General features: G+C 46.8%; 1 protein-coding gene across 1 annotated transcript in view; it reads left to right on the forward strand.

The window, feature by feature from the left end:
- Nucleotides 1-23225, forward strand: part of LOC147635760 (Calcineurin-like metallo-phosphoesterase superfamily protein) — a 139017-nt gene that overhangs the window by 20234 nt on the left and 95558 nt on the right. Inside the window, exon 2 of the mRNA XM_086803166.1 lies at nt 9813-9872. Within this exon, the coding sequence (XP_086659292.1) occupies nt 9813-9872 (60 nt within the window). The remainder of the gene's footprint in view (nt 1-9812; nt 9873-23225) is intronic.

Below are 23225 nucleotides of genomic sequence, written 5' to 3' on the forward strand. Positions count from 1 at the left end.
AAGAGCTGCTCTCTGCACTCGTAGGGAGGGTGGGCGGGATAGTAGGTTTGAAACACTATGGACAGTCACCAGGTTCACATGGAAACGTGGCGAAAATCAGCACTGGTCACCCTCCAATCAGTGATTCCAGTTCAGACCACAGTTGGCTCTGATACCATGTCAGAGGGCAGCGGAAATATGTAGATGAAAGAAAAAAACGCTGAAGCTCCAAGAGAGAGAAGAGAGAAAACAGGAAAACGCTGATGCACTAATCCTCAAGAAAAGATGGATACATCCAGCCCGTAGGCGAGGTGGACTCTGTAGGCAGAGGGCTGAAGGTTGTCACCAAATGATCAAGAAACAATGATGAGAAGTGAGGGAGAGGGCACTTATATATGAGTTGGCCGACTGCCTCCTAGATGCTACACGACCTGAAAAATAGGCATAAATGCCATAAAGTAGGGTGGGCAACCCACAACAAAGGTTCATAAAATAGGGAAAAAATATGGGAAAAATGGGAGAAAATATGGGGGGTGGCTTGAGCATGGAAAGGGCCCCCGTAGACACCAGAATAGCCACCAACAGAGGAGATGATATATGCTAAGAGAAGTCCTCAATGCCAAAGCTGACAGAGATGATTGAGACAGTTCGGACCGAACTCCGCATGGAGTTCCATGAACTAAAGAAACAAGGAGACATAGGTCTGAATAAGATCTCACAAGATTTTAACCAGAAGATAAATGCTGTGTAGGAAAAGATAGCCGCACAAGAGAGCAGGCTGGAATCTCAAGAAGCCCAACTGATTGCTTATGAGGAGAAAATCATAGGCCAAGAAAAGGAGATTGAGGCGTTGGATGGTATACTGATTAAGAAAGAGATCGAGGCTCTCAAAACAGCCCGGGTGGCTATGGAAGAAGGAGAAATAGCGCAACTATCCCTCAATGATGAGCTGAACATGCTTCGGGAGCAATTGAGGACCCTCGAAGTGGAGGAGAAAATTGCCAATGAGGCAACCACATGGGCCAAAGTAATCAAAAAGAACAAAGAAGCAGGTGGAGGATGTGGGCAATTGGATTGAGGTCACCAAGAAACAACGGAACCCACCCTCAACCCTGAACATTATTAATGAGCTCTCGAGCAGGAGAAGAGGAGGAAGACTCAAGCTTTATATGTGCGAGTTGTGGGATGGAAGGAAGGGGCCTCACCAAATGAAGATGCGGTATCATTATGCACGAACATGGGAATCCCCGACACCCCCTTCGTCGAAGCATGGAGGGTGGGCAAGGACACCATGAAAACGCATCCTCATCCTCAAGTTTGGGGATTTGGAAGCAAAGAAAACCTTCCTCACCAAAAGGCGAGCCTTGAAGACTTGCCTAGAGGATGACCTCACAGCACCCCAGTGGCACACAGGACAGAATGCATGCTGTGCATACTGGAGGCGCGCTGCGCGGAAGGCAGGGAAATGGGCAGCGTACAGTAATGGGAGGTTAATTATCACCATAGTCACAGGGGACGGAGGGGACGTACCCTTGGAACAGGGGAGCGTTGTCCCGGGAACACTTTGGGATGGGGACGGATGGGGACGGACAGATGTCCCCAGCTGGGCGTCCCTCACAAGGGATGGCGTTTCGGGGACGGATATAGGAGGGGACGGCTGTGAGGGACGGTTGACGGTCACATTTTTGACCATTTTTTTCTGGCCGTTTGGGGGGGGGCTTTTCGTGGGCCTTTAGCCTTGGCCCATAGGCCTTGAGCCTTTGAGGCTTTGGGCCTTGGCCTCTCTCTTGCCTCCCTCCCTATAAGAAGACACTCCTCTCACACACGCACTCCCTCTCACACTTCAAGCTTAATCTTCACACACACTCTCTCTCTCCCTCAAGCGGCAAGCCTCAAGGGCCAAGGTCTCAAGTTTCAAGCTCTCACACAAGCAAGCTCTAGCCTCTCAACTTTCAAGACTCACACACTCTCTCCCTCACACACATACTCTCTCAAGCTTCACACACACACACACACACACACACACACACACCCATCCACCCTCACACTTAAGTTCTCCCCCCTCAACTTTCAAGGCTCAAGCCTCACTCACTTTCTACTTCACCCATGACTTGGCAGACATATATGAGCATCATGTATATGACGGGCTATTCCAGATGGATCCCCGGTCACCTCTAGACACACTCACCACCCAGCTGTCATCTCTACTACATACGGCCGCCACCCGCAGCTTCCCCCATCATACACACATTGCACACACAGATAGATCTGGGAGCATGCCCCAGAATTGGTGGTATGATGATGAGTGCAGAGAGCTATATAGACACCTCCGTGCCCAGAGAGCATTGGGGACCATTACACAGAGAATGCGAGCCGACAGATGAGGATCCTCACACGCCGTAAGAGGCGTGCATATGAGGAGGCATAGTACTGGGATATATACCACCTACTCATGAGCAGAGATGTAGCCATTGCATGGCGCAGGATGAGAGAGCCTCGTCCTCGTACCCCGATTGAGGATCCACACACATGGCACACATATGCAAAGAGCCTCTACCATATCCCTCAGCAGCTGCTGCCCATACCACAGCCACAGGAATCCCGCCCTACCACCTCTACTTTCTTTACCGCCTCGATGGTAGAGAGAGCTATCCGCCGGTTATAGCATGGGAGATCGGCTGACCACACAGGTATACAGAGTGAGCATCTTATTTATGCAGCTGACACACTGGGACCCTTTGTTGCTCACCTCTTTAATAGGGCACTAGTGGAGGGCCTACCAGCTGAGTGGACTATGCACACCATCGTGCCTCTCCACAAAGAGGGAGACATGCTAGACCCCAGCAACTACATGACTATCATGATTGGTCATACATTGGCCAAACTCTATGGCGCAGTGCTCGAGGCGGAGTTGAGCTCATATGCAGAGAAGGAGGTACTGCGAGCACCAGGGCAGGCTGGATTCTGACGAGCTTTCTCCACTATTGACCATATATTCACTCTGAGATGTCTGATTGACCAGGCTAGGGCGCGGGAGAAGAGATTATATTGCTGCTTTGTGGATTTCCGCAAAGCATTTGACACGGTGCCACGAGAGAGACTCTTCTAGCGTCTACAGTCATTGGTGATCCCATCAGAGATGATTTGGGGCATCTATGCTTTATATGAGTAGGTCCTCGGGCGCATACGATGCCCCAGGGGGGCTATCTGATGTTATTGCTAGCACCATAGCTGTGAAGCAAGGATGCCCACTCTCTCCTACACTATTTGGGCTATACATCGATGAGGTGGCTGACTTCATTGGTCATGGTGGTGGGGACGGGGTAGACATCTCAGGTACCAAAGTCCACATTATGCTATATGCAGATGATATTATTCTGGTCTCTGAGTCGCGGATGGGACTACAGCACCATCTCCATGCACTCGATGACTTTTGCACACAGAGGGGGCTTACAGTGAACCTTGGGAAAACCAAGGTCAAGATTTTCCACACCTCAGGGCCGGTTCGAGGACAGGCCATCTTCACACTAGCAGGAGGACAGGTAGAGGTGGTAGACTCATATGTGTACTTGGGGATTACATTTATGACTCCGCGAGGAAGATTTACTATGGCACAGGCAGCCAGGGATAGACTCACACGAGGGTATGCAGCTCTGGCCATGCTAGAGAGACAGTGTCACCAGTTACACTGCCAGGAGCCCTGCACGAAGGGGTGGTTGTTTGACACACTAGGCACCCCTGCTTTGATGTATGCTGCAGCAGTATGGGCACCTGGGATCACCACCTCCACATGGTCTCAGATAGAGAGGCCTCAGATTCTCATGCTCTCACGGATGATCCGCAGCAAACCCTCCGTCCCACATGACATTGTCCGGACGGAGTTTGCTGCACCTCCTATGCTAGTAGAGGCCCTCTTCTAGACGATCTGCTTCATACAGAGGATCAGAGATATGCCATCAGATCGACTCTCACATAGAGCTTTTGAGGCGTCCAGGCAGCTCGCAGAGAGTGGAGATAGGAGATCATGGTATTCACAAATGATACAGTGGCTCACTCAGCATGGTCTGGACATAGATCACCTGCCACCTTTCCAATATGATATACATGCACCACACATCCAGCTCTCTCACAGTGAGAGGAACAGAGTCCGTCGACAGGATTTATGGCAGCGATACACTCAAGAGACGTGGATTTCACCCAGTCAGCCTCTACCGCCGAAGATGCTATACTACAGAGATCAGTTTATGTGTATCTCAGCGGATGGATTCATACAGAGACCTGGATACATGGATGTGTACATGCCTCACAGTGCCCGAGTGGTGATTGGCCAGCTCAGAGTGTCATCACACTAGCTTGAGATTGAGGCAGGTAGGGCAGCACGGATCCCCAGAGAAGAGAGAATATGCAGACTATGCCAGGAGGAGGTTGAGAGTGAGGAACATTATGTATGTAGATGCAGAGCATATAGTGTCATTAGAGAGAGATACACCACCATCTTCAGTGGACATCCCTCACTCCGCCAGATCATGGAGTCCGCTGGTCTTGCTAGAGACATAGCGCCACAGAGAGACACTGCTACGGACTCATACCACAGGGCGATAGCTCCAGCTCAGTGATTTCTTCCAGAGATCTATCCCAGTCCCTACCCTGACACAGGAGGGGGTTACACTTCAGCGTGCTGCGGACCTCTGAGCCAGACGGAGACGGAGAGCACCAGGCTACCAGACTCCTAGACTACATCAGAGGGAGATCACAGAGAATCAGGCTCGACATCAGGACCGTATCCAGGAGCGGCTAGCTCACTTACACTCACACCCGGAGATCATGCTCCGAGGTATTTTTTTCCTCGCCATCGCCTATGTATCACATATTACTCCCCCATTATGGTACTGGTTGGATCTGTATTGCATTCTTGTATACCTTGCGCATATAGGTTGCATACTGAGCCTCTAGCAGTAGTGCTCCATCCATCACACACCCCCACTAGCTCAGTACTTTCATAGTTTATTTCATGTTCATTTTGTCCCTTTTTTTTTTCTAGACATCTAGAAGACATTGACAGTAGGTTGAGTTCAGCCTCTAGTAGACGTTAATACAGCTTTCTTTCTCTCTCTCTCTGTGCTTTGGCCATCACTTCTACAGAGGTCTGGGGTAGTTATGCAGCATCTCTATATACAGTTCCTGGACAGACACCTTTTCCGGACCCGCCAGTACCATGCCCACAGACATGTACTTTCTTTACCGCAGAGATGGTAAGGAAGGCCATTGATAGGATGAAGACTGGGAGAGCATATGATCATGATGGATTGGCCGCTGAGCACTTTATTCATGCGAGGGACATGGTGGCAGAGCTTCTAGCAGTGATGTTCAATCGTGCTATGTGTGAAGGCTTACCCGAGACTTGGAGTAGTCCACCATCGTGCCTATCTATATGAGGGATTATGGCTTTATATAGATCAGTTGCAGGACAGGTACGCACCCCAGAGGGGGTCTCTACTTTGGTTCACTCCACTGTAGGAGTGAAGCAAGGTTGCGCGTTATCTCCTTCATTGTTGGTATGTATGTGGATGAGGCTTCTGACTACATTGAGAGATTGGGGGACAGAGGAGCCCAGCTAGCAGGTACATGGATCCCACTATTGTTATATGCTGATGATATTGTGTTGATCTCTGACTCCCCTGAGGGTATGCAGCGTCATCTGGATGCTTTACATGAGTTTGCACATGATAGTGGATTGTCTGTTAACCTTGGCAAAACCAAGGTTATGGTGTTTAACACCACGCCACAGTGGGTTAGGCGATCAGCTCCCACATTTAGATATGGGCAGGAGATTGTGGAGTATACAGATGCATATACATATCTTGGGGTAGTATTCAGTGGGCCAGTGTTTTCGATGAGGAGAGCAGCAGAGACTAGATTGACTAGAGCACATGCAGCCCTGGGTGGTTTGGAGAGGATGTGTTCGCAGGTTTAGTTTCAGGAACCTCGAATGAAACTTTGGCCTTTTGACACTCTAGTGACATCAGCTATGCTTTATGGAGTGCAGATATGGGGACCTTCAGTGGGCCATCACAGCGCAGGCGGGTGGAGAGGTATGGAGAGGCCTTTGGTATCTATGATTGCTAGGATTATTAGAGCCAAGGCCGTGGTACCTCATGAGATTATTCGAGCAGAGCTGGCGGCTGCCCCTTTGGTGATTGAGGCTCTTACGAGATCAGTCTCCTACATACATGGCTTGTGGGATCTCCCCTGAGACAGATATGCACGCCTCGCCCTTGAGTCCTCCCGACAGTTAGCTTTACAGGGAGACACGGCTTGTTGGTATGGACAGATGACATCTTGGTTCCAGGCACATGGTTTTAGCATGGACAGATTGCCTCCCTCCCAGTATTCTCTAGAGGCACCCTCTCTCACTCTCACACGGACAGAGATTACCAGACTCATTCGTTAGGATTTAGTTCAGCTGGACATTAGGAGGACATGGATACAGTCGACTGAGGAGCTGGGCACGAAGATGGCTTTCTACAGAGAGCATTTTCTTCAGCTCACAGTAGATGGTTTTGTGATCAGGCCCAGTTACATGGATGTACACTTGTCTCATGCAGTACGATGTGCTATTGGTCAGATTCGCACATCCTCACACCAGCTTGAGATTGAGATTGGCCGATATAGAGGTATACTAGCTGAGGCCAGGATATGCCGAGTATGCCTTAAAAATGCCATTGTACTGCATACTATGAGATACGTGGTCGTTTCCACTGTTTATTCAGAGAGGGTTTTGGACCACTTTCCAGAGTCATGGGGTACCAGGACCAGAGGTGTTTGGGATTGTTCTTGCTTGAGCTGCGGAGATATAGAGATAGCCTGCTTAGGCGCACAGAGAGCCAGACTCAGAGGCACATTACAGACTTCTTTAGTCTAGCCATCACTGCGCCAGATGGACCATAGCAGCAGAAGCAGGACATGGATACCGCCCACACCAGCGGAACACTGATTGATCGTGCGATTGAGCTTGGGTGGTCCAGACGCCCACGACTATGGAGGAGGGCATCCCAGCATAGACGGAGGTTGCAGCGGCGGATTCGGATTATTCTTGCGAGACATGCGGGACACCCAGTCAGGGTGCTGACCACAGAGGATATTGAGGAGATCCGCTAGTGTCCAATGCGGCACATATTATGAGATGGAGGCACCTCCATAGTGTACCCCCCCGTCCCACAGTTTCATTTTCTAGGTGCCAGTAGTATCATCTTTATTTTTCTTTTTCATTTTCTGGTTTTTTATCCAGACATTGTATCAGATCCACCATGATGTAACTTTTTGGTCTCATAGGTCATTATGGCCTTTTGAAGACGTTAATATAACATTTCATTTCATTTCATTTCATCCTTCTCTCTCTCTCTCTCTCCCTCTCTCTCTCTCTCTCTCTCTCTCTCTCTCAAGCTATCAAGTGACAAGGAGGCATCCATCATCCATAGCATCCTCACGTGGCGGTAGCACTTCAAAGTTCAAGTTCCAACTTCCTGTAGAAGGACGACGGGATGGACATGGTGGGATGAGCTCAATCACACCCCATCCCCTCATGGAGGCTGTGCACGGCCATGGCCATGCAAGCTTTTCCTTGTATAGGCGAGTGGATGGCACCGAGAAAGTAATTTTTAAGTGCCGTTCCTACCCCCATCTCCGTTCCCTACATACGGCCGTCCCCCGTCCCATTCCCATCCCCATCCCCATCCCCTGTTCCCCCCCCCCCCCCCCCCCCCGTCCCTTGTGACTATGATAACAACCAAGTGGCGCACCCAATGATGGTGCGAGACCTATGAGACCAAGTTGGAAATTGCAAGGGGCTCTACGGACGGATAACAGATACAGGCATGCCCGCTCAGGAGGCAGCGCATAGATACCCTTCTTCGAGACATAGGATCCCATGTACTAGGAGACATCCTTTTTGTTGGAGACTTCAATGCCCGCTCAGGAGGCAGCGCATAGATACCCTTCTTCGAGACATAGGATCCCATGTACTAGGAGATCGACATTGAGGGCACGGACCTTCAGTGTACATCACATGACACAACGACCCCTTTGCACATGGCGCCAGTATAGTGGACTCTCTCTCTCTCTCTCTCTCTTTCCTTGATACCACCCATCCTGGACTTCACCATCTCGCCTTGCCCTATCCACCATCTTGCCTTGCCCTATCAGAATTGCAGCGACCACGCATATCTAGCCCTCTCCCTCACATGCTGGTACACCACCCAGCCGCCTTATCTACCACACCACCACCACCCAAGATACCACTTCACCAGAGAGACCTCTCCCATCTACTCCAACCACATTTACCGCACCCTCTCCGACCTCGACCCACACACCCCACTTGATGAGTTCACCACACAATTCGCAACCACCCTCCAAGTGCCCCCCCACCCCCACAGCAGACATCTGGTCTACAGATCCAGATCTAGGACACCCTACAGCGGGATGAGACTGTTTCCACTTTGCCATCCGACTCGGTGGACCGCCTCTTTGTAGCTGCCCTTGATTGCCCCATAGCCGATGTTCTACATGGACCACTACCAAGGAGAGGTGCCCCTAAGGAGCTCTGTACATTACTTCATCTATCACTTAGCTCTATCATTCTACCCAGCTGTTATCCTTTTACATTCAGTTCATTTCATTTCTGTACTATCTAGGATGAGATATAACACTCTGGTCTCATAGGCCAATTTGGCTTTTTGTAGACGCTTAATGTAACTTTCTTTCTTTCTCTCTTTCTCTACGCATCGTGGCAATCTTCCATCCCCCATAGCTTCAGATCATCGCTTGTGTACTGTAGCCGGGGACTTCATGTTTGCTGCAGCTCCTTCAGCATATGCACACACTTGTAAAGGGGCCCTCTATCCAACACCATAAAGTCCTCTATAGGTGTCAGTCAAGTGCTGTCCCACACTTGTAAAGGGGCCCTCTATCCAACACCATAAAGTCCTCTATAGGTGTCAGTCAAGTGCTGTCCCTGTGGGACAGCAAATAAGTCATAGTACTGCATTCTCTTGCAAGCAATATATCAAGAAAATACACCGGATAGCCGTGGGGGCCCTTGAGAGGGCTAGTTGGGACCCAATACTGTGTCCTTTGCATATCTTCTCAACCCTAATCTCTGTGAATTCAGTTTTCAGCAAGTTTTAAGCATCATATTTTTATCATTGAAGGCTTCTGCATAAGGTGCATTTGGCCAGTTGATATTGTGCTTATTCTTTCTATCTTTAGCAGTGCATTTGCCCTATCAACTACTTATTTGCTGTAAGAGCATATCTTGATACAGAGTTCTACACCCACTATTGGGCACTGATGACATTAGTGGGGATGTCGTAGTATCTAGTCCATACTATGCATAATGGAGTTGATAGTTATATAGTCTTGTGGGTTGACTTCCATGAGTATATAACATGCATGTTCCTAAAAGGCGAATTTGGGCATGTTCCTGGATTCATCTAGGTATATAACATTAGGTTGAGAAAGCAAGACTTCTACGGTCATCTCTCTTCTTTTCTTGCTATTCTTTGTGTATATTCAGTTTCATGCATAGAGACTTCGGTTTGTGTAAATCTGACAGATGACGTGTTTCCTTGTCTTGGCATGCTAAAAAATTCCATCCACATCCCCCTCTCATAACCATGCGTCTTTATGATCTTAGAATTTCAGCATGTTGCCAATTTTAGCAATGAGCATTATTAGATCATAGCATTTTTCATGTACTTAATTATTTGCACTTGTATACTTTAATTAAGTGATAAGTTTAGTATTAATTTCTTACTTGTGTCTTTTCTTGGACGTAGGATTCAAAAGCAGATACAATGGGCAAAGTTGTGAAGGTGTGCGTGATCGCTGATCCCCAGGTTTGCTATATATAGTCTTAACAATTTTAAGCTTTTGTATCTGTAGAAAGAAGCAAGGAACTTATCAACAACTCTATCACGTAAACAAGTAATGTTAACTCATCAAAGTAGATTATTTTTGGTCCTCCTCTATGATCTAATTATCTCATTCATGTGGGAAATACATAATTGTTGCATTTGATGTTTACAAATTTTTCCCTCACCTTGACATGTTCACGTTCTCTACATCTTAGTACCAATTGTTTGGGAGCCATGGTTGCAATAACTATTCTTATGTGAGTGCATATTATTTTTAATGTGTGTGTGTGTATGAGAGAGAGAGAGAGAGAGAGAGAGAAAGATTTTATTAACGTCTTCCAAAAGACCGAACTCGGCCTATGAGACAAATCGGTGTACCTGTATGGGGTATCCTCTGTCATCCCAACAAAATGAAAAAGTACTGAACTAAAAAGCTGAAACCGGGTGTGCAATAAGTACAATGAGTGGTGGAGGGGATGGAGCTCTACTACTAGGAGAATGCAAAGCTATATGCATGGAGTATACAATCATGATATGCAACCTAGCTAGCTCCATCCTGTACCATACTGGGGGTATAAAATGGTATACATCAATGAAGGGGGTGTCCACAGCTCCCTGAAGAACATGCCTGGGTGTGCTCTGAAGCGAGCCAGTCGCTCCACACCCTCTCTGTGAAATTGAGCTCTGATCTCTGTCATCTCTCTCTGGTATAGGCGTGGTGTCCGAAAGCCAGGTGTCCTCTGTCTCCTGCGGGCTCTGAGTGTCTCTGCTCTCTGGAGAGTAATTCCCTGCCGTGTAGGGGCTGGGAGTGGGATGGATCTCTGAAAAAATTTAGTAATCTGTGTTTGTCGTCCCCCCATCTGGAGCTGTCTGAGCCTGCAATGATGTCTCTCTGTGGCGCTGTATGTCTAGAATGAATCTCCCCAGTATGCGCTGGTCTGCTGCCTTAAAGATCTGGCGTAGGGAATGTGGCTCTCTGAATAAAATGGGATATCTCTCTTTGATGGCTGTATATGCTCTGCATCTGCATACATAATGCTCCTCACTCTCCACCTCCTCTCTGCACAATCTGCATACCCTCTCCTCTCGGGGGATCCGTGCTGCTCTACCAGTCTCAATCTTCAATCGGTGTGATGAAACTCTAAGCTTACCAATAGCCACTTGGGAGCCGTGTGGTAAAAAGCCCTCCATGTATCTAGGCCTCTCTATAAATCCATCATCAGTGATACTCATGAAGTGATCTCTGTAGTATAGCATCTTTGGTGGAAGAGGCTGTGTAGGCGATATCCATGTCTCTCGTGTATAGAGCTGCCATAGATCCTGTCTCAATACTCTGTTCCTCTCACTATGAGAGAGACGGATATGTGGTGCATCCTTGTCATACTGGAATGGTGGTAGATGATCCATGTCTAGGCCATGCTGTGAGAACCAATGTGTGACCTGTGCATACCATGATCCTCTGTCTCCTGCCTCAGCCAGCTGTCTAGATGCCTCAAAAGCTCTGTATAACAATCTGTCTTGTGGCATCTCTCTGAATCTGTCTAGCAGGCATATAGTCTGAAATATGGCCTCTACCATCATAGGAGGCGTAGCAAACTCTGCTCGGATCATGTCATGAGGTACCGACGGTTTGCTGCGTATCATGCGTGCCATCATGAGAGCATGTGGTCTCTCTATCTGTGTCCACCAATGGGTAGCAAGGCCTGGCGCCCATACCGCTGCTCCATACATCAATGCCGGTGTGACTAATGTGTCAAATAGCCACCCCTTCGTCCGGGGCTCCTGAAAATGCGCCTGGTGGCACTGTCTCTCTAGCATAGCCAATGCTGCATATCCCCGTGTCAATCTAGCTCTGGCTGCTGAACCCATGGTGAAGCGTGTGGCTGCTGCAGAGAAGGTAATCCCTAGGTACACGTATGATGTCACCACCTCCACCTGGCGTCCTGCGAGAGTGAATGTCAGCTGACTCCTGCCCTGTCTCGATGTATGAAAGACCATAACCTTGGTTTTCCCAAGGTTTAGAGTAAGACCCCTCTGTGTGCAGAAATCATCGAGTGCATGTAGATGCTGCTGTAGACCACCTAGAGACTCAGACACTAATACAATATCATCAGTATAAAGCATAATATGTACTGAGGTACCTGCTAAATCAACTCCATCTCTGCCTCCCCGTGTAATGAAGTCAACCACCTCATCAATGTATAACCCAAATAGCGTGGGGGAAAGTGGGCATCCTTGCTTCACACCAATGGTGCTAGCAATAGTCTCGGACATACCTCTTGGACATCTGACTTGCCCAAAAACCTACTCACATAATGCATAGATGCCCTATGTCATATCTGCTGGTATGCCAAGAGACTGCAGGCGCTGAAAGAGCCTCTCTCGTGGTACTGTGTCAAATGCCTTGCAGAAATCCACAAAGCAGCAAGAGAGAGAGAGAGAGAGAGAGAGAGAGAGAGAGAGAGAGAGAGAGAGAGAGAGAGAGAGAGAGAGAGAGAGAGAGATATTAAACGTCTTCAAAAGACCTAGTGGGTCTATGAGACCAAAAGTGATTAAGTAGTGTCCATGTAATCTTATCGTGGTACAAAAGAAAACAAAGACTAGAGCTATGAGCCGGGAATGTCAAATCCGAGCAATATGATACAAAGTGGGACCATCATCATCATACAACTTCTGGAGCTAACCCCCTAGTAGGGGGAGGGGGCCCTCATCATCATCTCTCATTGCAATGGCGGTGTCTGCAGTACCTGGCACCGCATCATCATCATCTCTCGTTGCAATGTTTGTATCAATGAGAGGAATGGCTATGTTCGCACTTTGCATAAGTCGACTAAAATTGGCGACGGTGACCAGACTAGGGTTTTTTTTTGGCCCAAACTATTTTTAAAAACTGCCACGTACTTGCCAATAAGGTGATAGCTCAAGTGGCGAAGGTGTTTGCCTAGGACCAAGAGGTCTTGGGTTCAAAACCCCCCTTGTTACTTCCTTGGTGGCATCGTCTACGGGAGGATCTTGGGCCAAAGGTCAAAGGTTAGTTGGGGGGAGAGAGAGAGAGAGAGAGAGAGAGAGAGAGAGAGAGAGAGAGAGAGAATCCGTACAGTACAGTACCGTACTATACACTAAAATGTACCTTATAATAAGGTACATATGTACTGAAGCAATCTTTGGACTTGGATAAGGGTCCAAACCCCTCTCTGAAGAGAGAGTGAAACCTCCCTCGAATCTCATAATATACGATGCACCTGCATATGAAGTGCACCTTTGATTCGACCTCCTATTGGCACATAGTGCATATCCTCTCTTGACGAGGTGTTTGCAGGGCTCTCCGTGTCTCTATCATCAGGCGGTGTGATGACACCTGCTATTGGCCCACTGAAATCCGCATGGCATGAGAAAGAAAGATATATTAGGCGTCTACTAAAGACCCAATGGGCCTATGAGACCAAAGTGATACAATAATGTCCATGGCATATCTCATCATGGAATGGAAAATAAAACAGAAAGAAAAGAGAGAGAGAGAGAGAGAGAGAGAGAGAGAGAGAGAGAGAGTTATATTAATGTCTTCAAAAGACCCAAAGGGTGTATGAGACCAAAATGATGTGTAGATAGCGTCCATGAAATCTCATCATGGATGAAATAAGAAAAAGCAACAGTGAACTAAAATTGAAAACTCGTCATGGATGAAATAAGAAAAAGCAACAGTGGTCAACCAACCCTGTATGCCGGGCAAGGGCCCATCCAGGATGTCCATCATGGGTGATACAAGAAGGCTAGAGATGTCGATAGTCTGCGCGAGGATGAGGCTGCTCGATGCTTGCGGGCCAAGATCTCTTGAATCCGGGGGCTGATGAGTTGGGGGTGGTCGGGGCCCGATGGGACAAGGGTGTCTAGCTCTTTGGAGTGTGCATGCCTGATCTGATGCGACTCCCATGGGCCTGCTGTGAGGGGGCAATGTGGTATAGGCTTCCTTATCCACTTTGATGCGCTCTGGTGCCTTCCTATTCACCCCTCTAGACTGGAAAAAACTGGTGATGGTAAGCTGAGAGGAGGGTTGTTGGGGTGAGGATCTTTGAGTAGTGACTTCCTATGTTGACTGAGCTCTGGTAGGAAGAGTCTAAGGCACCTCTGATCTAGGTACTCCATGATCCGGGATAAGGGTCAAAGCCCTCTTTGAATAGATAGTGAAATCTCCCTCCGATCTCATAGTAGACTGGGCATTGGCAACCATAGTGGCTCCTCCACTCAACTCCCGTTTGACAGAGTCTACATGTCCTGTCCTCTCTAGGTATCCGCTTAGCTCTGCCAGTCTCTAGCCTCAGTGTATAGGATGATACCCTAAGCTGGCCAATGGCTATCCTCATAGGATGGGACATGAAGGCATCGAGATAACTTGGTCTGTGTATGAAACCATCTACTGTGAATATTAGGAAATGATCTATGTGGTGCTGCATCTTTGTAGGCAATGGGCCTACCGGTGGGATCCATGTGTTACGTATGTATACCCCCAGTTGATCTTATCGGATCACCTGGTTCTTGTCCTTGTGTGTAAGCCTAATGTATGGGGAATCTAGATCATACTGGAATGGAGGGAGCCAGTCCATGTGTAATTCATTTGCTTAAAACCAGGTAAGTATTGTGCCATACCAAGATGAATGCTTTCCTCCGGCCGCTGTGGCAATTGGTGATTGGGTGTATCCCAAAAAAAGTGCATGCACAACCCTTCCCAAAGTATTCAAAACCATTTGAAACCCACTTAGGACAAGTTTTTCTAACATAAAAAAATGGTCATTTTATTCCTTGGCCCTCGACTAGCCCTAAGTCACATGCACTTACAGTCTGAACGTGTTTTAGAGGCCAATTTAGAGGACAATGCATCCACTGAGTGAGGAACTTCGTGTGTGGAGCGCCACATACTTGCGGCATCTTCAGCCTACCTCTTCTTCGATGGATCTTCCTCCTTTGTGGGTATTTTCTGGCAAGTTTTGGGGGACTGTTTGCTACTGTCTAGCCTCTCTCTCTTAGTTTTGAGAGGGGGTTGCATGTTCCTCGTACCTCGTTCCGTTGGAGATTGGTTGTGGAGTGTTCACATCATCAGTGGCACAAAGGCTTGCTTGCATAGGTGTGCTATTGCGGTGGATATGGGTTCCCTCATTGAGGAGGCATCTATCCTTGTTCCTCAAGAGTAGGTAAGGTTCCCTCCTAGTGGACAGGATCAGGCACTTGCTATAGTGCAACAGACAGGAAGGTGTCACTGCTACTCTTCTGGACGGCAGGTTCGTTTGGCCAAGGAGTGCAAGACCAAAGGTACAGCCTAGGCCAGGACCAAGTTTCGAAGACGGGCAATGATCATATACAGGATGATGACTCAGATACTTCTAGTGTCCCCAAGGCTGCAAAAGCCAAGGAGGACTTGGATGATTAGCTTCTATAGTTATACAGATAGTTCTCCCCCATGTGCTTCCAGCCAGAGGAGGCTTGTGGGCGGGAGAGGGGGCTGTTAGTAGCTCCATTTCTAGTGCATGGGAACCGTGAGTCGGAGTTCCAAGCATTAAAAATATCTGGCGAGACAAGTTCATTTTGGAGCTATGTATTGATGTGTTCCACATCTATTGCTTGGTATAGCAGAGAGATTATGGATTGGATGTGTTCTAAGTTCATTGTTTGAGGTTTTTTTTGGGATGTGATGTGTTCACAGTCACTGTTAGGGGAGCGGTGTGTCCAACAACTCATCATTTTGTTCTTGGAGTTCACTGCACACTTGTGTGGGAATTCGGAGCCAAGCAAAGTTTCTTGCTGTTCGTGGTGGCATTTTGTTGCGAGGAAACAGGTTGGCGGGTGCTTTTTCCGAGGTGTATCTGGTAATCAACCTATCTTCTTCAGATTTTATATGCACAGTATGAGCTGCAGAGGGGGTGTTAGAAATTGTGCACCTCAGTGTATTTGGGCTATTGCCTATTTATGAGGTTTTATCCATTTATCTCCTTTTTAGTAGGTCGTGGCTAGTTGGCTAGCTCCTAGGGGCAGTTGGCCAGCTCCCTTGCATCACTATAAAAGGGGCCCTTCCATATTCACTTGTAATCCATCTAACCTATTCACAAGCACATGTTTTACACCATTTGTTGGCTGATATTACCGTTGTAAAAGCCTCTTGCTACATAACATGATGCTCATTGTCTGATGTCTCTCTCTCTCCTTTGCTTTCCCTCTCTCCTATGTTTTGCTTCCGCATTGTGTAACTATTATGAATAGCATCATGATTTGAGGACGCTCTATGCGCTGCCAATCTCCAGAAGATAATCTGGTGCCCAAAAGGGAGCTGCGTACATAAGTGCCGGGGTGACTAGGGTGTCAAAAAACCAACCCTTCGTCCTCCGCTCGTGAAAATGCGATTGGAAACACTGCCTCTCCAATAAGGCTAGAGGTGCATATCCTCTAGTGAGTCTATGCTCTGCTGCTTGTTTCATAGAGAAGCGTGGACTAGTGAAGGTAGCTCCGAGATGGACATATGAGTGCAGCACCTCAACACAAGCATTTTCAGCCATGGGACGGAAGTCTTTGAAAGCTGCAAAGGCACCTGACTTCTCTTTCAAACCATACACCTAACAAAACCGAGTGTAGTCATCAATGAACGTGATGAAGTACAAGTGTCCTCCAAAAGATGGAGCCCTCATGGGACCACAAAGATCACTATGAATGAGCTGTAATGGACGGATAGCCCTCATAGTACCATCTTTAGCAAAGGAATTCCTGTGCATCTTTCCAAGAATGCATCCCTCACATACATGCTTGAATGGAACTTGCATAGGAGGAAGCTCATGTGCCATACCTTGCTTTTGCAAGCGTACAAGAGATGGGAAATTCAAGTGACCAAACTGAGCATGCCATAACTGAGTGTCAGTCAACACTGAAACGGGAGGCGGACGCGTGTATTGGAATCGTATAAATGTGAACAAGATTCTGAGCACTTGAGCATTACAACCACAAAGCTGAAAATGATAGTACACCACATAAAGGGGCCGATGATAGGCTGACCCCTCCCCTTTAGGTTATATTACCAAAAGAGTCTGCGAAGTACAAGATTACGGGTGCTTGGGGATTCACCACCAGCCTGCACCTGATTCTTCCAAATACATCATGAATGAATACATTTCAAACAAGAGAATCTGTAGGTACATCCGCCCTACACACAGGTACATCCGCCCTGCACAAGAGTATCACAATTCTCACAGGTACTCCGCCCTGCACAAGATGTAAATGGATCTTTAGGCCCTGTTTCCATGCGAGAAACTGATCCAGAAACCTGTGTTCTCCGCGAGCAAGTGTCCCCAATGCTTGCCCTAAGCACCTGTTACACCAGGAATCCTTGAGACACAACCATGCTCACATATTCCATTGCTGTCCGGCCTGTTTTGTGCAATAACCAGTCCAAAACAGCAACTTTCTATCGCGAGAAATCCACTTGCAAGGGGTCCTACAGCCCTGTGGAGGTCCCTAGAGCTGTCCTGTACTTTGGACACCTGTAACTAGTCCAAAACTCGCAATAACCAGAAATTGCAGGTCTGAAATTTACCAACCAGCCCTTTAGAAGAGTGTGGGGATCGTTATCCAAGCTTGTGTGAGTCCGGGAAGCAAGCAACCAGCCCTGTAGCAACTCCCAAAGCTCCAACCAGCTCTCCAATGTGTTGAATGATGAATAAAACAGCCCAAAAGGCCTCTTGAGGGAGGCGCCTTTTTCCAGTGTCACCTAAGGGGCCTGGTGGGTACACATACTGGCTGACATGTGTCCCCATAGGGTGTCCAGCCCATAGTGCTCCATTTGTCCTGTTTGTATAAGTTTAGGTCCAACCAAATGGGAAATGGCCATAAGCTGTCCGGACTTCATTAATCTTGGTCCAACCAAATGCAAACGCATTATAAGTTGTCCGGCCACTTATTAACGAGTGTGGACTTGCAAACCAATAAACTTTAGTAGTAAATGAAATAAGGTGTAAATTGAGTGTGGACGCACTTACCACCTGCAAAACCCATAAGCCCACAGTTTTAGGCCCAAACAGGAGTGCACATACGTGTCCACAAGGTGCCGGGGCGTCCCCGGTCCCTCGGACTTCACAAGCCAAAATAACAAGCATTGTCCAGGCAGCAAGACAATGTCACACAAAGTAAAATAAAGTTATGGCATGCATCATTTATGCATTGTGCACATGTAAACTTGGAGAACCACCTATCATTAATCTTGGTCCAACCAAATGCAAACGCATTATAAGCTATCCGGACTTTATTAATCTTGGTCCAACCAAATGCAAACGCATTATAAGTTGTCCGGCCACTTATTAACGAGTGTGGACTTGCAAACCAATAAACTTTAGTAGTAAATGAAATAAGCTGTAAATTGAGTGTGGACGCACTTACCACCTGCAAAACCCATAAGCCCACAGTTTTAGGCCCAAACAGGAGTGCACATACGTGTCCACAAGGTGCCCGGGCGTCCCCGGTCCCTCGGACTTCACAAGCCAAAATAACAAGCATTGTCCAGGCAGCAAGACAATGTCACACAAAGTAAAATAAAGTTATGGCATGCATCATTTATGCATTGTGCACATGTAAACTTGGAGAACCACCTATCATCATTCTTGTACTTGAAAATATTCCGCCTGCCATCATAACACACCATGTGTGCATAGCCGGAATCCACACGGGCACCGCCCAAAAGTCCACAAATGTCCTGCCATGTCCTTGGACTCATATGCATCCACTCATATGATCCATACACATGCCCATGTATAATACATACATGCATCCGCATGTTTCTAGGCCTGACACGCATCCACATGTCCCTAGAATATAGGGGTTTGTGACATCCCCCCGGCTTCTAATCAGTTAACCGCAACTGAAAAGCCTCCAGATAGGCCTTCAAAAGATCTGGGTAATCCTCGAAGTAGGCCTTATCCATCCATTTCGCATTCAAAGCTGAATAATTCTTGAACTTCACAAGGTACCTACGAACAAGTTTGCCTCCCGCAAGCTTTCGTTCCTTGTGAAAAACAATCTGTTCAGGTTGAAGAATCTCTTCCAGCTCATCCACCTCAGGTGGGTCTTCCAAAACCGGCTCAAACGGTGTTGGTCCGACATAAGGCCTCAATAGGCTCACATGAAAAGCATTATGCATGTTCCAATGATCTGGGAGTACAAGCCGAAATGCAACATCATTGATCTTCTCCAAGATCTGAAAAGGTCCATAGTACCTGTTGGAAAGTTTAGGGTACTTTCCCTCTTTTCCTGGCCTCTTCCGAAGGCGTGCCTTTTCAAATTTCAGCAAGACCCAATCACCTTGTTTGAATTGTACATCCCTTCTATGCTTATCAGCTGCCTTTTTATTCTTGGTTTGAGACCTCTGTATGGCTGTCCGTACCTGTGCAAATGCAGTATCCAAGTCTCTGACGTACTCATCTGCTGCAAAAATCTCATCCTTTGTACGAAGGATGGGTGGTAGTACCACCTTGCCATAGATAATCTCAAAAGGCGCCTTGCTCGTAGAAGTATGTACCGTATTGTTGTAGGCAAACTCCACAAGTGGTAAATACTTCTCCCAATCCGATTTGCGGTCGGATACATAAGATTTCAGCAAGTCGAGGACGACTGAATTTGCTATTTCGCTTTGGCCATCTGTCTGTGGATGGTAAGCTGATGAGAAGTTCAGCTTTGTACCCATATTGTCAAACAATGCGCGCCAAAGTAAGCTTGTGGTTCTAGGATCTCTATCCCCCACAATAGATTTAGGCATGCCATGGTGTTTGAATATCTGTGCCAAAAACATCCTAGCCATATGATCTGGCTTTATTGTCTTGTGTACGGGAATGAAATGTGCCTGCTTGCTAAACCTGTCAATGATGGTCCAAATAGCATCATTTCCCTGTGGCGTCCTTGGCAAATCCATAATGAAATCCATAGCAATGCTTTCCCATGGTTCATTTGGTATAGGCAAAGGCTGAAGCAATCCAGGTGTTTTATGTCGATCAAACTTGACCTTTTGACATACCATACATTCACGTACATATGCTTCAATATCCTTGCGAATATTTGGCCAAAAGAAATACCTCTCCAAAGCTTGTGCTGTGGCCAAAATGCCTCTATGACCTGCATATGGAGGAGCATGGCACTCATCCATAACCTTATGGCGAAGGTTCTTTACCACACACATACGATTTTGCATCATGAGATATCCATCTCTTATTACATAAGATGGGACAGCAATACCCTCTTGTAATTCAGCCCATACATGTGCAAAATCCTCATCCAGATGATAAGTATTACGCATATCCGATAAGTCCTCATGGTATGCAATTGTAATAGCATGAACCTGTGGTCGTCTGGATAAGGCATCTGCCACCACATTCTTTTTCCCTGGAGTGTGTAAAATCTGAAAATGAAATATTGAGAGGAAATTTGCCTATCTCATATGCTTCTCTGAGAGCTTACTTTGAGTCAAAAAGTATCTCAAACTTTGATGATCAGTTTTGACCATAAAATCAGCCCCTAAAAGATAGTGTTTCCAAATAGTAAGGGCATGAATTACAGCCAACAACTCCTTCTCATAAACCTGTAAGTGAAGCTCTATGTTGCAAGCGTCTGCTCTCATAGGCAATGGCATGTCCTTCTTGGTTCAAAACAGCCCCTATGCAGTCCCCACATGCATCACATTCCACCACAAAAGGTTTGTGCAAATCCGGAATAATGAGTACCGGTCCCGAGATGATTGCACTCTTCAACTTTTGAAAGGCATCTCTCTCTTCTTGTGTCCATTTAAAGATTGCTTTCTTCTTCGTTAACTCATGTAACGGAGCGGCAATGAAAGCAAAATGCTTGACGAACCTCCGGTAGTAAGCACATAAACCAAGGAAGCTCCTCACTTCATGGACTGATTTCAGCTCTGGTCATTCTTGCATGGCTTGTATCTTTGCGGGATCCATGCGCACACCATCCTTTGATACAATGTGACCAAGATAGTGAATCTCTGGGAGGAAGAATTCACTCTTTTTTGCATTTATGTAAAGTTGATTTTCCTTAAGCTCTTTAAACACAATACCCAGGTACTCACGATGTTGGGCTTCATTCTTTGAGAATACAATAATGTCATCAAAGAATATACCTGTGAATTTTCTATGCTTTCTGAACACCCTGTCCATCATCCTGTTGAAGGTAGCGGGTGCATTTGTAAGGCCAAAAGGCACCACCAAAAACTCATAAAGACCAAAGGCTGTCCTAAATGCAGTCTTATGTACATCTTGAGGTGCCACTCTCACTTGATGATACCCACTCTTGAGGTCTATTCGGCTGAAACATGCCAAACCTTCAAGCTTGTCCAAGATGTCATCAATGCGCGGAATGGGAAACCAATTCTTGATGGTTATCTTATTGAGGGCACGGTAATCAACACACATCCTGTAAGGACCATCCTTCTTTTGAACAAGAAGTATCGGCAAGCAATATGGCGAGGAACTAGGGCGAATCAAACCCTTTTCCAATAGTGCATTCACCTGTGCCATAATCTCTTCTTGTTGATTAGCACTCACCCTGTATGGTGGCCTATTAGGTGGAGAGCTACCGGGAATTAGATCTGTGCAATGATCTTCCGGCCTCTCTGGTGGCAACCTTGCTGGCAAAGCATTCGCAAAACAATCTTTGAACTCATTCAAAAAGTTAAGCTTGTCTTGATCTAATGTACTAACATCAACACTAGAATGTTCAATGGTATCACGTACAAAAACCAAGTAAGAACAAGCTGATTTCTTTATTGCCTTATTAATTTGTACATGGCTTACAAGAGGTATGGTACTTCCAGTAGTACCAGCATCTATAGAGTGCTCACGGCCTCTATGTACAAAGCTGAGTTTCTTCTCTTTGTAAGCCTTAATAGGCTCTAAACGGTGATGCCAGGGCATCCCCAACAAAACATCACAACCTGTAAGAGGAGCCACTAAAAAGCTCTCATGGTCGAGGTAGTCCTGTATATGTACACGCAGCTTACCAATGACCGGAGTTACATCAACCTGTTTGCCCTCAAAGGCGGCATCTGAATTCATTTGCATTCCCATGTCTTCCACATTGAGACCTATGGCTGCAGCCATTTGTACGGATATAAAGTTATCTGTGGAAGCATCATCAAAAAGAAACAAAGCGGGCTGATCCTTCAATTTGTCCCAAGCCTTGCATATGACTCTACTCTTGGGCTCATGCCCTGTATTACCCTGCACATCGGGTACAACATTCACAAGAGGCTTTTCCACATTAGGCTCAGCATTCTTAGGATTCTGTGGGCATTGAGGATATATATGATCTTTACTGCCACACTTAAAGCATTTTCCAGCCTTCCTGTACTCTTCCAATTGCTGTTTTGAGAGTCCAAAATTGTGGCGTTTACCCCCCGGCTTCTTTTCGGAGTCATCCTTTGCATCTCGGCCATCTTTGGGAGCATTCTTAGGTGGCTGTCCACCCTTTTTCTGGTCATAACCAGCCCTGAATTTGCTCTTGTTTTGACCTGCAAATGGCTTATTTGTGGGTGCTTTTATGTGCAAGTTCTCCGCAATCATGGCTGAGTGTATAAGCTCTTGTATGGTCTTATTTGGGTACACTCCCAAGCTTTGTTGAATGATGTGATGGAGCCCTGATTCAAACTTTCTCTTCTTCTCGTCCTCTCCAATATTCATGAAGGGAGTAACCTTGAGAAGGACTTTCCAAAACTTTGCTATGTATGAAGCAACGGACTCTCCCTCATCTTGGGACAGCCAATCCCACTCCTTGCGTACATCCTTTGCAAAGTTTGGTGGTAAGAATTGATCATAAAACTGAATTTTGAAAGAAGACCAAGTTGGGGCAGCACTTCCATCAAGTATTTTTGCAAGCCACCAATCACTTGCCGTATCCTTGAGATGCATTCCCACATGCCTGAGCATAGACTTTTCCGAAAAGTCTTCATTGCAAAAAGCTATCTCAAACTGTCTAATGAAAGCAAGTGCTTTGGTAGAGTCCATCCGTCCCTGAAAGTTTTCAAACTTTACATCCTTGTCACCGGACTTGAACTCTCGAGGCTTCTTCCTTCTATATGCATCCCTATGTACATCCTGTTCATCTGCATCATGATGATGCCGCGATGAAGATTCACGATCCCTCTTTGTTCTCTCTTGAGTCACACTCTCCAAATGAGTGGAAAGCTCAACACGAGAACGGATATGTCTTCTTGGAGCAAAGCGGGAATGAGTAGAGGATCCCTCATCCTTACTCTTCTCTTGACCTGCATCAAGCCTAGCACCAGGGACTCTTGTCCTTTCAGCATTTGGC

This window comes from Cibotium barometz, chromosome 9 (assembly GCF_041138505.1).
Source record: "Cibotium barometz isolate CiBa-2024 chromosome 9, ASM4113850v1, whole genome shotgun sequence".
In the NCBI taxonomy this organism is placed as follows: Eukaryota; Viridiplantae; Streptophyta; class Polypodiopsida; order Cyatheales; family Cibotiaceae; genus Cibotium; species Cibotium barometz.